General features: G+C 36.7%; 1 protein-coding gene across 4 annotated transcripts in view; it reads right to left on the bottom strand.

Annotated features, from left to right (window-relative positions):
* Window positions 1-15,927, bottom strand: part of PIK3CA (phosphatidylinositol-4,5-bisphosphate 3-kinase catalytic subunit alpha) — a 95,404-nt gene that overhangs the window by 33,121 nt on the left and 46,356 nt on the right. For 3 of the 4 annotated variants that reach the window (XM_017506291.2, XM_017506295.2, XM_017506293.1), the window contains 5 exons: window positions 7,978-8,405; window positions 7,255-7,464; window positions 5,617-5,867; window positions 3,721-3,966; window positions 2,940-3,025 (listed from right to left, as the gene is read on the bottom strand). In XM_017506291.2, coding sequence (XP_017361780.1) covers window positions 2,940-3,025; window positions 3,721-3,966; window positions 5,617-5,867; window positions 7,255-7,464; window positions 7,978-8,329 — 1,145 coding nt within the window. In that variant the 5' untranslated portion in view covers window positions 8,330-8,405. Of the gene's footprint in view, window positions 1-2,939; window positions 3,026-3,720; window positions 3,967-5,616; window positions 5,868-7,254; window positions 7,465-7,977; window positions 8,406-8,755; window positions 12,056-15,927 lie in introns of those variants that run through there. The other variant, XM_017506294.2, reaches the window with a different exon arrangement.

The following is a 15,927-nucleotide window of genomic DNA, read 5'->3' as shown; positions in this document are numbered from 1 at the left end:
GTCTATTTGTAGAAAGAAGACACATTCAAAATGGGGAAATTTGGCAAGAATTCTAAAGGTAAAAGAAACAACAAATGTTATTTTCATGTTAGAGAGAGGGTCTTGCTATGTGCCCAGGCTGAAATGCAGTGGCTATTCACAGGCATGACTGCAGTGCACTACAGCTTTGAACTCCTGAGCTCTGGCCATCCTCTTGCCTCAGCTGTCCTTAGCTTCCTGAGTAGCTGGGACTTCAGGCGCATACTACTGTGCCCAGCAATAAATGTAACTGTAGAAATATATAAAGAAAAATGTGGGATTTAGTAAGTCCACCATGATTAAAGAAAAATTAGGCTGGGCACAGCGGCTCACAGCTGTAATCCCAGCACTTTGGGAGGCTGAGGCCGGTGGACCACCTGAGGTCAGGAGTTCAAAACCAGCCTGGTCAACATGGCGACACCCCGTCTCTACTAACTAAGAATATAAAAATTAGCCAGGCATGGTGGGGGGTGCCTATAATCCCAGCTATGCAGGAGGCTGAGGTGGAGGTTGCAGTGAGCTGAGCTCATGCCGTGCATTCCAGCTGGGTGACAGAGCAAGACTCCGTCTCAAGAAAACAAAAAACAAACAACAAAAAAAGAAAAATTAAAGATACATCTACTTAAATGTACCCAACTTTTTATTACTCCTAAATCTTTAGAACTGCTCATAAATTAATAAGAAGTGTTCTATATACTTTCTAAGAGAGCCATGTCCTATGAATCTACTTGTTCAGCCCCATGCTAACAAAATAAAGCACGCTTCTCTTTTCTTCTAAAGTCCATCCATCGTACAACACACACACAGACATGCATATACACACACTCACTCAATTGAGTTCTTTATTTCTAGAAAATGGTTGTGTGTGTATAGTCCAAACTGATTCCAATTTTGGGAGATACTGGTAACATTTACAAAGAAATCATAAAGCATCTAAGTTATCTAGCATAAAGGGAGCACAGATTTGGAACAAATAATATCAGTAAGAATTTTAAAAAATCTACTTTTCTATCTTTGTAATAACTTCATATTCATTTATCTCTGATTTTTTTTTGTTTTGGTAAGCACGGAAAAGTTTTAAAAATTTACTTAAATTTTTATACTACTACCATAAATACTTCACCTTTTAGACTACAGAACGCTTACAAAAAGATAAATGTAGTCCTTTCTAAATAGCTGTTTTACTACAATTTCGACATTTTAATCATATATTATTAAATGAATTTTCATCTTTTACTGTTTTTTTGAGTAAGGGTCTCACTCTGCCCCCAGACTGGAGTGCAGCAGCACGATCACGGCAGTCTCAACCTCCCTGGGTTCAGGTGATCCTCCCACCTCACCCTCCTGAGTAGCTGGAACTATAGGTACGTACCACCAAGCTGGGCTGATTTGTTGTATTTTTGGTAGAGACTGTATTTTGCTATAAAGCCCAGGGTGGTCTCGAACTCCTGAGCTCAAATGATCCATCTGCCTCTGCCTCCCAAAGTGTTGGGATTATAGGCGTGAGTCCTATGCCCGGCCTTTTACTTTTATAAAGATAGTTTAACTTTTGGTACTTGAAACAGCTAGGATAATTCTATCCACTATTATTTTGCGGTCTTTGCTTGGGGCATGTTGAACTCCTCGGATTAATGAGTTTATAGTTTTTACCAAATTTGGAAAAATTCTGGCCATTATTTCCTCAAATGTTGTTTTTTTTTCCTTTCTACAAGCACCCTACTAATCAGTGTGAGGCATACAGTATGAGTGAGTATAAACTCTTGCTTTAGCAAGAATTTTAAAAGATCCTGAAGTTGTTTATTACAAGCTCATTTCTGACCTGGATGATACACTTTCTGACCTACAATGGTTTAGGTAGGCTGAGGAACTTTCTTCTGTGGGGCCGACAAGGCTATCATCTCTGAACTTTACCTAGGCTCTGTGAGGGTGGCCATCTTTAGCAACAAGACCAGAACTACATCTTAATCTGGAAGTCAGTCTAAATTCATTATGAGATTTATGTCTGAAGGAGTCACTAGTTAGCTCTACTGCTATTTTATTATAAAGTCCATTAACAATTTGAGTTCTCTTGCAACATTACTGCTACTACTTTCAGGGGTACTCATTCCCAAATGATAGGGAGAAGCAAAGAAATGACAGGATAGTGAACTACTGGATTATAATACTTTTTATTTCTTTATCACATCCAGGCAGTAATAATTTAAAATGTTCCCGATAACTCCCTCTCCCCCTAAGAAATTAATTTGCTCCCAAAGATCCTTTATTTGAATGCCATAAATATCTGTTCTCGGTAGTGATTTGAGACTGCCTCAGAGTAGTGTGGTTATAGAGTTGCTGGCCATAAATGATGATGGAGATAGGAAAAGAATAAAATGCTAGCTTTTAAATCTAATGTGGGGTATCATTAGCATAAAATTATAACCATACTTTGTTCTCTCTTTGATAAAATGAAAAGAGACAATCAGAAACTATTCTGATAAAACTTTAGACAGTATCAATAAAATAATCCTGTGACTGATAATCACTTGACAGAAAGTCTTGCTGGTTTATATTCACATTTCTGGTAATTTATTAATATATAGCTTGTATAAAACTAATGATGTAAAATATACTTTTTTTTTTTTTTTAAGAGATCAGGTCTCACTTTGTCACTCAGGTGGAATGCAGTGGCACAACCACAGCTGACTGCAGCCTCGAACTCCCAGGTTCGAGCAATTCTCCTGCCACAGCCTCCCTAATGGCTGGGACTACAGGCACGCATGTGCCACTGTGCCTAGCTAATTTTTAAGAAAAACTTTTTGTAGAGATGGGGTCTTGCTTTGTTGCCCAGGCTAGGTCTTAAAAAATATACAATTTTTTATTGATCACACTGCTAAACACTAATATAACCTTTGGAAATATAGATCTCTGTACTTCCTTACCTGGGATTGGAACAAGGTACTCTCTGAGTGTTCACATTGTCACATAAGGGTTCTCCTCCATGGTAGATACCTGTTCGAACATAGATCTAAAAGAAAAAAGTATGTATATACAAACGTATACCCTCATACATAAACATACACACACACTAGATAGAACCAAATATGAAACCATGGAATTTTTGTTCAGATACAGCTTGTTCTCCTTTTCTTCACATATATAATAAGTTAATAGTGATGTAGAGCCTTCACCAAAATTAGTTGCTGCCTTCATCCACTAATAATGGAAACATAAATATAGGCGCGCTATCCCTTTAAGGCAGGTATGTAATTCAGAGTTTTCCCATATTTTAGAAAGCTAAATTGGTACACATACTAAATTTTACTTAAAACCCTTACCTAGTGAAGCAGTATCTCAAAAAGGCATTAATATTTCTGTAGTAAGACACATGAATATTTATACTAAGTGGGGTTAATAAAGATTATAAAAAGTCTCACTTAAGGTTGGCTCAGGTCTTTCTGCCAAATGAACTCTGTAAAACTTTTTATTTTAAGAGCTAGAATTATGAATATTAGAATTATTGACAAAGGACTATGAGCTGTATAATAGCTAAGGAAGATGGAAGCTCAAGTAAAATTCATGATATATTTTTACATTTGGAGATTTGAGTGTTCCCTAACCATCTGAAAACATACTATAGGCCAACAGATTAGTGTATAGTTCAAGAAAAAAGTTATATAAGATAATTTATATAAAATAATAAGCATCAGCATTTGACTTTACCTTATCAATGTCTCGAATATTTACATTCACATAGGTTGCACAAAGAATTTTTATTCTGAGTGCACTATTTATAACCCAAAGGGATTTTGTAGATGTCTCTCCATTCATATATGGTGTAGCTGTGGAAATGCGTCTGGAATAAGATGGCATTGTAAAACAGTCCATTGGCAGTTGAGAATAAAGGCTTTCTTTAGCCATCAACATCAAATTGGGCATCCTCCCAAGCATTATACAGCTTCTTATATACTGTAAGAGATTAAGGGGGGGGCATTTCCTGTAAGATTTTTCATTTTAGAAGTAACATGTATTAGGAGAATTTACGTATTAATCTGCAAAGGTGATAAAAAATTAAACATTATGGACCACATTTATTAGTAGTTGCTACAACATTTAAAATACTAACATTTAGGATTTAGGCTGAAGCACGAGATCAACCAAAAACTTCTGAATATAAACTGCATGAAAGAAAAAATCAAGGTCAACTTTTCACAGTATAGTTCTACCCTTAACTAAAACAAACAAACAAAAGGATCACAGGATACTCATTACAAAAACACTGTATTTGGTAACAGAAAAGCGGCCTCACGAAGGACGCCTCTGTCATTCAATCTACTAACTCGTACTGATGTCCCGTCCAAAGGCTGCTGCTATTCACTTGCTTTTTTGTTCAACATTTCTTGAGAAACTTTAGTTTTGTCAAAATTAAAACAAAAAACCACAAATAGAGGAGACCAATAACATTATGGATATATATTTACAAAAAATATTAAAATACACTGGTCTGAATTTTGAAATAGTAGTTAGGATAGAGTTTTTTTTTATTTTTTATTTTTAGACAGAGTCTTGCTCTGTTTCAGACTGGAGTACAGCGGTGTGATCTCGGCTCACTGCAACCTCTACCTCCTGGTTCAAGTGATTCTCCTGCCTTAGCCTCCCGAGTAGCTAGACTACAGCATGTGCTGCCACGCCCGGCTAAGTTTCGTATTTTTAGAAGAGAAGGGGTTTCACCGTGTTGGCCAAGCTGGTTTTGAACTCCTGGCCTCGGCATCCCAAAGTGCTGGGATTACAGGCCTGAGCCATCATGCCTGGCCGAGATTTTTCAAATAAATGTTACTACATACATATTATTTTCTTACCCATATGCCCCACTAGACAATAAGCAACACGAAGGCCAGGACCAGGTTTTATTTGGCATTGTAAATTAGTACTCAACATATGCTTGGCATAAACGTAGTTGCTTCTTATAGGTATTTAATAAACAGAAAAAGAGAGCAGGCAAGTACCAATAGCATATCTTAACAGTAGGTCACGGGTTTTTTGAAATATCTATTTTAATTCCATTCCAGGGTCGTTGGTTGGCGGGGATAAAAGTCATGAAATAGGCTGGGCGCAATGGCTCATGCCTGTAATACCAGCACTGTGGGAGGCTGAGGTGGGAGGATCATTTGAGTCCAGAATTTGAGACCAGCCTGGGCAATACAGTGAGACTTTGTCTCAAAAAAAAAAAAAAAAAATTAGCTGGGCATAGTGAAACATGCATGTGGTCCCAGCCACGTAGGAGGCTGAGGTGGGATGACTGCTTGAGCCTAGGAGGTTGATGCCACAGTGAGCCATGATCAGGCCACTGCATTCCAGCCTGAGAGACAGAGCAAGACCCTGTCTCAAAAGACAAACACCACCACCAAGAAACCCCATGAAATACCTACATTTGGGAGCTAGAGTATCTGCCAACATTTTCAGCCTCTCAATGAATTAATTACAGAATTAAAAGAATAAACTTACAAATGCTATTTACTAATATTACTTATCAAAAAGCATACCCTAAAAATACAATACTCATCCTCAATGTGATTATTTTTTAAATTAAAAATTAGTATTTTGAAACTCGTTACTCACCTTATACTGACTCAGAGGATATTTTTCTAGGAAGTATTCATCACATCCACACACTTTTAAAATATACTTGCCCTGATATTCTAAAACACAGAGTTTTAGTTGTTCAGAGGATAGCAACATACTTCGAGTTTTTTTCCTGATTGCTTCAGCAATTACTTGTTCTGGCACACAGTCATGGTTGATTTTCAGAGTATATTTCTGCTTGTCATTATTTGGAGAAACTATTACCCAAATCACCACTATTATTTGCCCTATAACAGGAAAATATTATTAGATGCAATCACCATATCTACTTCATTTTTCAAAGAGAGAAATTTCAACATGTGCACTATCATCACTCTACCCATATCAGAAATGCTTTCTAATCAGCCTAATTAAATCTAGGTAAATATCAGATAGAAACAGAAAATGTTTGTATCTGAGCAGGCTCCCAGACCATTCCCAAATCTCACAAGACTGTGGTAAGTGGGTCGTAAGTATCTGAGACCCAGCTAATTTCCATTCTAAACTGCATGACATACTTCACGGGTACCAGCCCTATGAACAGTGATTCATGACAGTATCAAAGATTCAACAGTGCCTAGGGTGAAAGAGTTATTGTAACTATGGGAAGTAAAGAAAGAACCAATGGAGGCTTAAAGATGTTGAATTAGAATGACAGAAAATGTGAGGGAGAAAAGGTAGGAAAATGAAGAAGGGAGAGGATATGGATTATCTACTTTTCTCCTTTTAAGATAATTAAGCCAGAAGGCCAAAAAAAAAGGAAAAGAGAAAGATGGAGAAAATAGGAAGACTGAAACTATTTAGAGAGGCTTGGGTGTTCACAGTACATATCTTTCCGCTTATCTATATGTTGAACATTTTTCACAAAAAATATTGGGGAAAATGAAAAGAGCATTTCACTTAGAAAAGTATGCTAGAATAGCAAAGAATTTTGAAAGATCTTATGTTGCCTTAAACTACTTTGAAAAATATGGATAAAATTGCAATAAGATATCTTATTCTACTAACAGAATTTTAAATTTAATAGTGTGAGTTAACTCAAATTGATACTTTTCACTTTGTTATCTTGAAAATACATTTATCTGATACAATTACATGTATTTGGAATACAGTATCATTTATATAGTTTCTTGTTCACTTAATTCTAGAAACTGATATATTAAATGTCAAAAATCTACCTACATATTATCACTCATGATCAGAATTAATTACTGCATTTAATAGTTAAGAAAATTACTTATTTTTTTCTGGTATATTTATGACATATAATAAGAATGTATAAAGTTTTTCCAAAGTTTGATAAAATGTTTCTATTTATACTTGTTTTTATTTATGACAAGATAATCAGCTCTAATTCTAATCCTAAAAAACAGTAAATTTGAAACTTATAGTGCTTCTGTTTTACAGACAATTTACCAAGAAATCAGTACCATATTCTCACAAAAATTCAATAAATAAATATTGATGGTACACAATTTGTATTTAGCATTCAACTATATCTTGTCAGTATAAGCAGTCCCTGCCTTCAAGAAGCTTACTATCTAGCTGGAAAAAAAAAAAGACTATACAAAAATATCGGTACAGGGAGAAGACTGCACGATAGTGATGATTAGAGTAGATTGGTCATTTTCTTACCTTTATCTAATTTATTATATATGTGCTTTGGCAATTCTGGTGAAGATTCTACATTTGGAGGATAGACATACATTGCTCTACTATGAGGTGAATTGAGATCCCTAAGATCCACCGCTTCTTTACAAACATTCAGAATATTTCTTCGGAAGTCCTGTACTTCTGGATCTTTAACCATATCAAATTCACACACTGGCATGCCGATAGCAAACCCTTTAATAAAATTACATAAAGAATATAACATTCTATTACATACACCATATGAACACGTTTCTCACAAATAGGGAACTCTGTAGATTTGGAAGATCACAATAGAGTAAAAAAAGTTCCTCTAGCTGAAAAAATTTTTTGATGAATGCATATATATTAAGAGTTGACAAAGTACCAAATATTTTTAATATACAAAAGATAATATATTCATCAATTTAGAGCAAAGACAGCAAACATTATTCCCATCATTTAAAAAATAACAATAAAATTGAGATATAACCAATCTAAGTCACTCCACAAATGATCTTTCTTAAATAAGACCTTATGGAATAATAACAAGGTGTTAAAAGTAGTTCCACAGTTTGATAGTAAAACATACTTTAGATTTAGAATGATTTTTATTTAGAAAGCTATTTAAGATTACAAAAGTATTGGTTTAGACAGAAATATTTTAGTAAGAGACAATGGTTAAGCATCATAGTTATTTGCATTTTAGAATAGGATATTGTATCATACCAATTTCTCGATTGAGGATCTTTTCTTCACGGTTGCCTACAGGTTCAATTACTTTTAAAAAGGGTTGAAAAAGCCGAAGGTCACAAAGTCGTCTTGTTTCATCAAAAAATTCTTCCCTTTCTGCTTCTTGGGTAACACTTACGAAAATGTAAGAAGATTCATCTTGAAGAAGTTGATGGAGGGGGTATTTTCTTGCTTCTTTAAAGAGTTCATGCTTTATAGTTACTAGCGTAGCCTCACGGAGGCATTCTAAAGTCACTATCATTCCATTTGGTAGTAAACATTCTACGAGGATTCTTGGGGGCATCAAGTGGATACCCCACAGTTCGCCTGATGATGGTCGTGGAGGCATTGTTCTGATTCTTTGCAAATTTTACATATAAAACTATTTTAAGGAATTAGATGGATGGTTGTCCCAAAGCAGAAACCTAAACCAAAGAAGGAAAACATATGTTAAAGGAGACGCAACTACAGAGTAATACATTGCTAACATTGCTAAAATGTAAAAAGTCATTTTCTATAGTGTGACTCGATTAAGCTAAGTAGTAATAATTCATCTTAAATATTTTAATCGAGGCTGTTGCTCTAAATTAGGCTATAAAGAATTTATTTCAGCAGAGAGTAGAAAACCCACTTGTATTTAATTAAATAAAGTCATTTAAGAAAACATTATATTTGAGTGGATTTCCTAAGTCAGGTTTCATCAAGGCAGAGATGAGGCTATGGAAAGAATGAAAAGCAAGTTGCAATTCAACCCGAAATTCCCGTTGCATGTCACCTTTATCATTCTCTTCTATCTTATGGAACACAGAACTTGGGCCAGAAAGAATCCTTTAGACATGGGTCCACTGCTCCTATGTTAAGTAAAACCATGTCTACAGAAGTCAAATCCTTTTCCTTTTTCACTGCCTGTCCTCGACCTGTAATAATGAGAAATTATATGGCTTAGTCTTTTTTTCTTTCTTAAATCAATCTTTGTAATTTCCCTTTTGCTTTTCGTGTTGATTCTTATCTAGGTGGCATCTTAGACATTCTGTTCTTAAAGTGTGATTTAGGTACATATTCACAATATTATAAAGTGTTATCAATGATTTTTCCTTGAAGTATGATGATGAATTTGTAATGATCTATCTACTTTCTCAAATAACCTAGTCCTAATACTTCTGATGGAAATAAATCTACCCATAAATAAGATTCATGACTCTCTGTTAGTGCAATGCTCCAACCAGTTTGTAATATTTTAAAAATTATTACATGTTCTTATGAGTTGAAAGCCCTTAATTTTTTTAGACATCAACGATCTTGGGGGTTCTTTTAGAAGATACTATCAAAAGCCATAAAACACAAGTTTACTTATTGCTGTTTATAACTGTATTTTCTTTTATTCAGTGAGCAAATCTGTAAGAGTATATCAAAAGGCAAAATGAGAGATACCAAATAAGAAAAAAATGAAAGTTAAACTAGAGAAATGAATCAAGAAGGTCCAGCTAACCTACCACACTTGCGTAGTCTATCAGGTATTGCAGGTAACAGCTATAAACGACACAGTTTGCTTATTCACTGAAAGCGCATTGGTGCTGTCCTCAGGACCCTGTTAGGTGTGGGAATCTAATGATGAACAAGATAGACATGGCCCTTGCCTTCACAAGACAAAGCAAATAATATGAAGATTACGTGTACGCTGTGTGTGGGGTAATTAAATCCACAGTTACAAAACAGAATACATGCCACCATGGACTACAAAAGCACCTAGTGTGGGGTCATCGAGGTTGGGGTGGGAAGGTTTCCCATAGTAGGTAACACACACTGAATCCTTTACAGATGAGCAACAGTTGAACAAACACAAGCAGAGGGGAGGAAACCAGCCGTCCCTGACTCCTCTCTCTGTCTCTTACACACCAATCAACATCTGACCCATCAACAAGCTTGGTTAATTCTCTTTCCATTCTGTCGACATTCCATCTCTACCATGCTTAGTACCCTGGATGAGGCCATCACTATTTCTTGTCCAGACCACTACAAAGGCCTGAATGGTCTCCCTGAATCTATGCCTGCCCCCTTTAATCCACCTCCACCTCATACCCCGTGTGACTTAAAGAGAGCAATAGGGCCTAACTGATTAGATGTTTATGTTGTACCACTTCTTGGTTACAAACAAATAATTATGTAGGCTTCAGAGTTGCAACAGATGAAGGATGTGAAGAGTAGGAATAGCAGAAATTTTCAGCCTTTTCCAACCCATGGATATACAGAAATTAACTGGAAACAGTGAAGAATATAAGAAAATTATGTTTGATAGTTGAAACTATTTTTCTTCAAACTTAGAGATCCACTGAAATGATAGAATTTAAAATAATTGTCTTATTTCCTATATGTAAAAAAAATTCATTGGCTAGTAAAAAGAACAGATGGATCAATCTGTGTGAACGATTATAGAAGTGACTTAAGTTTTTTAAAACATACAAAAAATTTGAAGAATGCAAGGGAAAACGCCAAATGACTACTTTTAAATGATGACATGCTGCATAAAAAAGTTCAAATGAAAACAAAACCAAAACCACAAACCACACAAAAACAGCAGCTGTGTTTATGACTTCTCTGCTGAATGGCACTGACAGGTCAGTTGTGCAGCTATGGGAGCAACCACTTTATGTAATAAATAACCCACAGGGAACCTCATTTGTTCCCTAAGTATTCCCAAGAAAGAAGCCTAGTTAGTACAGCAGACAGATCACTGGTTTTATTCCTTATTTTACATTTATGGGTAATTAACTATGAAATACTCAAGACACACCCTTTTCATTAAGAGAATAAATGTGATTATGGTAAGAAAACCCTTGTTGATCCTGGAAGGCAGGCACTGGTTGACATTCTGTAGACAGAATGACAGCTTTCTTATTTGTCAGATGGTTATTTGTCTTCTCATGCCAGGCCTTATTCTGTACAAACTATTACCCCAGGGTTCAAATAAAGAGAAGTGTAGAATGGCAAATGAAACTAACATTTGCTTTTTTAGTATGCACAATGTACTTGGGTGGGCAGTAACTCTTTTGAGGTAGATATTATCATTTTACATGAGAAAACTGTAGATCAGAAGTGAAGTCACTTGCCTCCAATAAATGGATTTTGAATCCACCAGGTCTGGATGATCTTAAAGCCCACACTATAACCATGCTGTTATTTGGGCTTCAGTTATGGCCATGCAATATTTACTGGTAGTGAATAAGAGAATGAGCTCTAATTTGAATCTACACTAGATTCAAGTTTCGGCTCCCTTAGTCAATGGTTGTATGGCCTTGGGCAGTTTAGTTCATGTCACTGAACTTCATTTTTCCTTCATTTGTTAAATTGGGATAATAATGGCATCTACTTCATTGTATTGTTGTAAAGATTGGATGAGGTGATATATGAAAAATACCTAAGCATAGAGATCAGCACACAGTAAGCACTTAATAAATGTCAAACATTAGCAATGAACTTGTAAAGTATTACCAACATGTTCTTTTCAAGCTTATTGGGAATTATACAGTGCTGGCACCAGGTAGGGTAGAAAAGGTTTTTGTTTTTTTCACTGAGAAGGCAAGTAAGGAGCGTCACAAAGTTCTATTTCAAGTGCTGATAGCTGAAGGCAGCAAGGCCCGCACACAATCCCGGAAGAGCATGGAGGGGACTCGCATGCCGGCGCGGTGCTTTCCCAGCAGCTTCCAGTTCCCCAGATTCCTACTTAAATGTTACCGCTATCTCCAGCTGAGGTGTCAGGTATCCCTTCTTATCTCTCTCCACTCGTTTTTTTGTTTTGTTTTGTTTTGTTTTGTTTTTTGTTTTGAGAAGTACCTGTTTAACGTCAGGTTCTAGGCTAAGTATGGCACAAAAACAAAGGTAAGAAAGATGCCTTTCCTTCTGCTGTTAGGGGACTCATAGTTTACTGGGGAAACAACCTTAACAATGTAATAACTGTTGCAAGACAGAATATGAACAATGGAAAAGGCTGAGATTAGGGAAGGTTTCAGTAGAATATTACAGATTAAAAATTTCAGAGAGGGTATGATCTGAATGTAAGACGGCCTATAGGAAGGTGTTCTAGATTGCCACAAGACTGTCAGACCATGAAAGAATGCGGCCTGTTCCTAGCAATACAAGCTGTTTTTATTACTTGAGTCTAAAGTGCATGGGAATAGGCAGAGTATGTAACAAAGAAGGAGAGGTGAAAGGCAGGTAGGGGCCAGATGTAAAACCATGCTACAGTTTGAATTCTGAATTTTATGTTGTACACCACCAGTAAAAAGGAGATGCTGGGCTGGGGGCTGTGGCTCACACCTGTAATCCCAGCACTTTGTGAGGCTGAGGCAGTAGGACTGTTTGAGCTGAGGAGTTTGAAACCAGCCTGGGCTCAAGACCTCATCTCTACAAAACAAACAAACAAATTAGCCAGGTATGGTGGCACGTGCCTATCGTCCCAGGTACTCAGGAGGCTGAGGTGGGAGGGTCATTTTAGCCTGGGAGGTCAAGGCTGCAGCAAGCTGTGATGGTGCCACTGCACTCCAACCTGGGCGACAGAGGAAGACCCTGTCTCAAACAAACAAACAAACAACAACAACAAAAAACAAATGTCTCTGAAGTATTTTGAGCTAAAGATGACATGATGCTTTTAAAATGATTTTTTTAATTCTCTCAGATTTCTTTAAAAATTGTTTTTCAAAGGTAGGTTATAATCAAATAAACATTAAAGTATAAAATTACATATTCTCAATTGTCTAGAGAAAAATCCCTAAAATTAAGGAATCAGAATATATAAAATTTTAAATAAAAATGCCTTTAAACTACAGAAAAACTTAAATACTGATAAAGAAGATGAAATTATTAAATTTAAAGCAATAGAGGGGATAAACCACTGTAAAATTATGAAATACTAATGTAGTTGGGAGGTTTGAGGTCACAGAATTAAAAACGTATTTACTAAAAATAAAACATTTTAAGGGTCAAGGAACCACTCTTTTGGGGTTTTGAGTTCAGAATGCCAGGACTAAAGACGCATATGCAAACTGACGAATAAATCACTGCTATCCGGAACTCAGTAAATAAACTGTTTTCACTTATCCTCATTTGCTATATATTGAAATAAGTTATTTCAATTTGAGGACTGCTCAAAATAGAGCAGGCCTATTTTCTTAGAAGAGTGTGTGTGTGCGTGTGCACAATTCACAATTTACTTTTTTAATGAATTACAGTCTCATTATAAGCACCAATTACAGTGCTATATTAAAACATAAATAGCAAGCTCTTCAGGATTACTGAGAAATTTGGTGGAGACTTCGAGGTACATTTCTGACCCTAAAACCAACAACCACAGGATGCTGAATGCTTCCCATTTCCTTGTTTTCTAGCAGTCAATGGTCACTTCTCAGTGAAGGCCAACCCGCCTGATGATAGTGGCATCTCCTCTTGTAGTCAGAGTTGACACGTGACCACCATTTTACAAACTATAAACTAAAGACCAACAGACTAACAGGTAATATGAAAGGCTCTGCTGTATGACCTTAGGAGCAAAAAATATGTGACCACAGATGCCTAGATAACCAGAGATTTCTGTTTACTTCTTTCATCTGATGTTAAAATTACTGTTAAAAGTTACTGTGTCTAGGAAGAAAGTACTTAAAATCTTTCGGTTCTCAGAAGGCCTGAACCTGCGTTAACTTGTTGGTAAGGACGGGGTCTGCATCAGCGGTCCAGTTGGGTAGACAGTACTGCCCAGCAGAAGTAATGACCCTTTAAGGACAACACAAGTAGCAGAAATGAAGCATAAAAAATAGTATCAGATTCTCCATTGTCATCTGACTGTTATATTGGAAAACTTCTTAATTCATCAGGCAATTCACTATTTTGAACACTTGATGTGTACTCTTTCAGAACAAGAAGACAATGACATCTTGACAACCTTTTTTTTTTTTTTTTTTTTTTTTGAGATGGAGTTTCGCTCTTGTTACCCAGGCTGGAGTGCAATGGCGCGATCTCGGCTCACTGCAACCTCCGCCTCCTGGGTTCAGGCAATTCTCCTGCCTCAGCCTCCTGAGTAGCTGGGATTACAGGCACGTGCCACCATGCCCAGCTAATTTTTTGTAGTTTTAGTAGAGACGGGGTTTCACCATGTTGACCAGGATGGTCTCGATCTCTTGACCTCGTGATCCACCCGCCTCGGCCTCCCAAAGTGCTGGGATTACAGGCTTGAGCCACTGCGCCCGGCCCGACAACCTGTTTTTTTAATCTCTAAATTGAAAGCTTTTCTCTACATTAGAACTCTATTTCTAGATTTCATTACTAAGGCAAGGGTGGTCAAATTATGACCCACTGGCCTAACCTAACTCACCACTTGCTTTTGTAAATAAAGTTTTATTGGAACACAGCTAACAAACTGTGTTTACATAATGTTAACAATACTTTGCACTGCAACAATAGAGTTGATGCTACAGAGACCATAGGGCATGCAAAGCCTAAAATATTACTATCTGGCATTTTGCAGAAAAAAAGTTTGCTGATCCCTGTAATGTATTAGAATTACCTGGTATGAACTGGGTAAGTACCAAGTCCTGCCTCTGCAAACCACAGTCCTACAGTGTCAATCTAAGTTCTTTAAGCCAGTAAAGCTAAAATCTTGAAACAGGAAAGTATCTCACAGCGATTTAAGCGGGCACTTTCATTGCTGGGAGCTTACTACCTGACAGGAAACGTTTTGTGTGCTAATTCCAAAGTTATCCCTAAACATTCCTACTCCTAAATTATCTTGTTCATTTCCTCAGTTTCGCTTTCTCTATTTCATCACATACTTGAAAGCTATCAGAATTTCCCCGGGTCTTTTTCCACCAATTCCTTCAACCATACTTCAAGCAAGATAGTTTACCATCTCATTTTTGCCCTCACTGGATATGCCCTTTTGCTAATATTCATCTGAAAATACGGCAACGAAAATCTAGTACAATATTTTGGAGTCAATATTTCCAAGGCAGAGTACAGAAAACTACTACTTGACTATGGATTACCAGTCTCTATAAATAGAGCCTAAGGCGTTTTCTGGCTTAATTACTTTAAAATACGCAAATGTATATTTTATATATTTTAATTCAGGTTTCAATTTCAAAAGCGTATTATGCTTAAAATACTTAATGTTTTTAGGCTGGGTGTCGTGGCTCACACCTGTAATCCCAGCACTTTGGGAGGCTGAGGGGAGGCAGATCACCTGAGGTCAGGAGATCGAGATCAGCTTGGCCAACATGATGAAACCCCATATCTACTAAAAATACAAAAACTAGCCGGATGTGGTGGCGGGTGCTTGTAATCCCAGCTACTTGGGAGGCTGAGGCAGGAGAATGACTTGACCCTGAGAGGCAGAGGTTGCAGTGAGCCGAGACCACGCGATTGTACACCAGCCCAGGCAATAAGAGCGAAACTCTGTCTTAAAAAAAAATAAATTAAAAAAAATACATTTTAAAAACATCAATACTATATCTGCATTTAAAAGTCATTAAAAATAAGAAAGTTATTTGGAAGCACAACTCAGCAAGTTTAACGGATAGATCTCTTACGGGCACACCTGGCAGCCCAGTCAGTACAAACAGCCACAATGTGCTAAACTAAGCAGCTTGTATTTTCTAGTTATCTATGTTCCACGAACATAGAAGGTGCTTAAATGTTTGCTGAATGACCAACCGCTTGTAAAACAAGTTTTACCCATACTTTTAGATATCTATTGACAAGACATTTTCCACTCTCATTCTTACAGCAACAGGAAAACAATATTTAGTTTTGTGGCTAACTCAACTACAGCTCTGTATTTGCTCATGCTGGGGATCAGGAAATTATATCCCAAAGTATGACGCTTTGATATGATGCGTTCTTTGAACTAAAAAAGCAGCAACAGAACCAAGGTCTGCCATTCCCTGTACCTCTGTCTCTCTA

The sequence above is a fragment of the Cebus imitator genome, unplaced genomic scaffold (genome assembly GCF_001604975.1).
Source record: "Cebus imitator isolate Cc_AM_T3 unplaced genomic scaffold, Cebus_imitator-1.0 Scaffold353, whole genome shotgun sequence".
Taxonomy (NCBI): domain Eukaryota; kingdom Metazoa; phylum Chordata; class Mammalia; order Primates; family Cebidae; genus Cebus; species Cebus imitator.
This window is presented reverse-complemented; position numbering and strand designations above follow the sequence as displayed.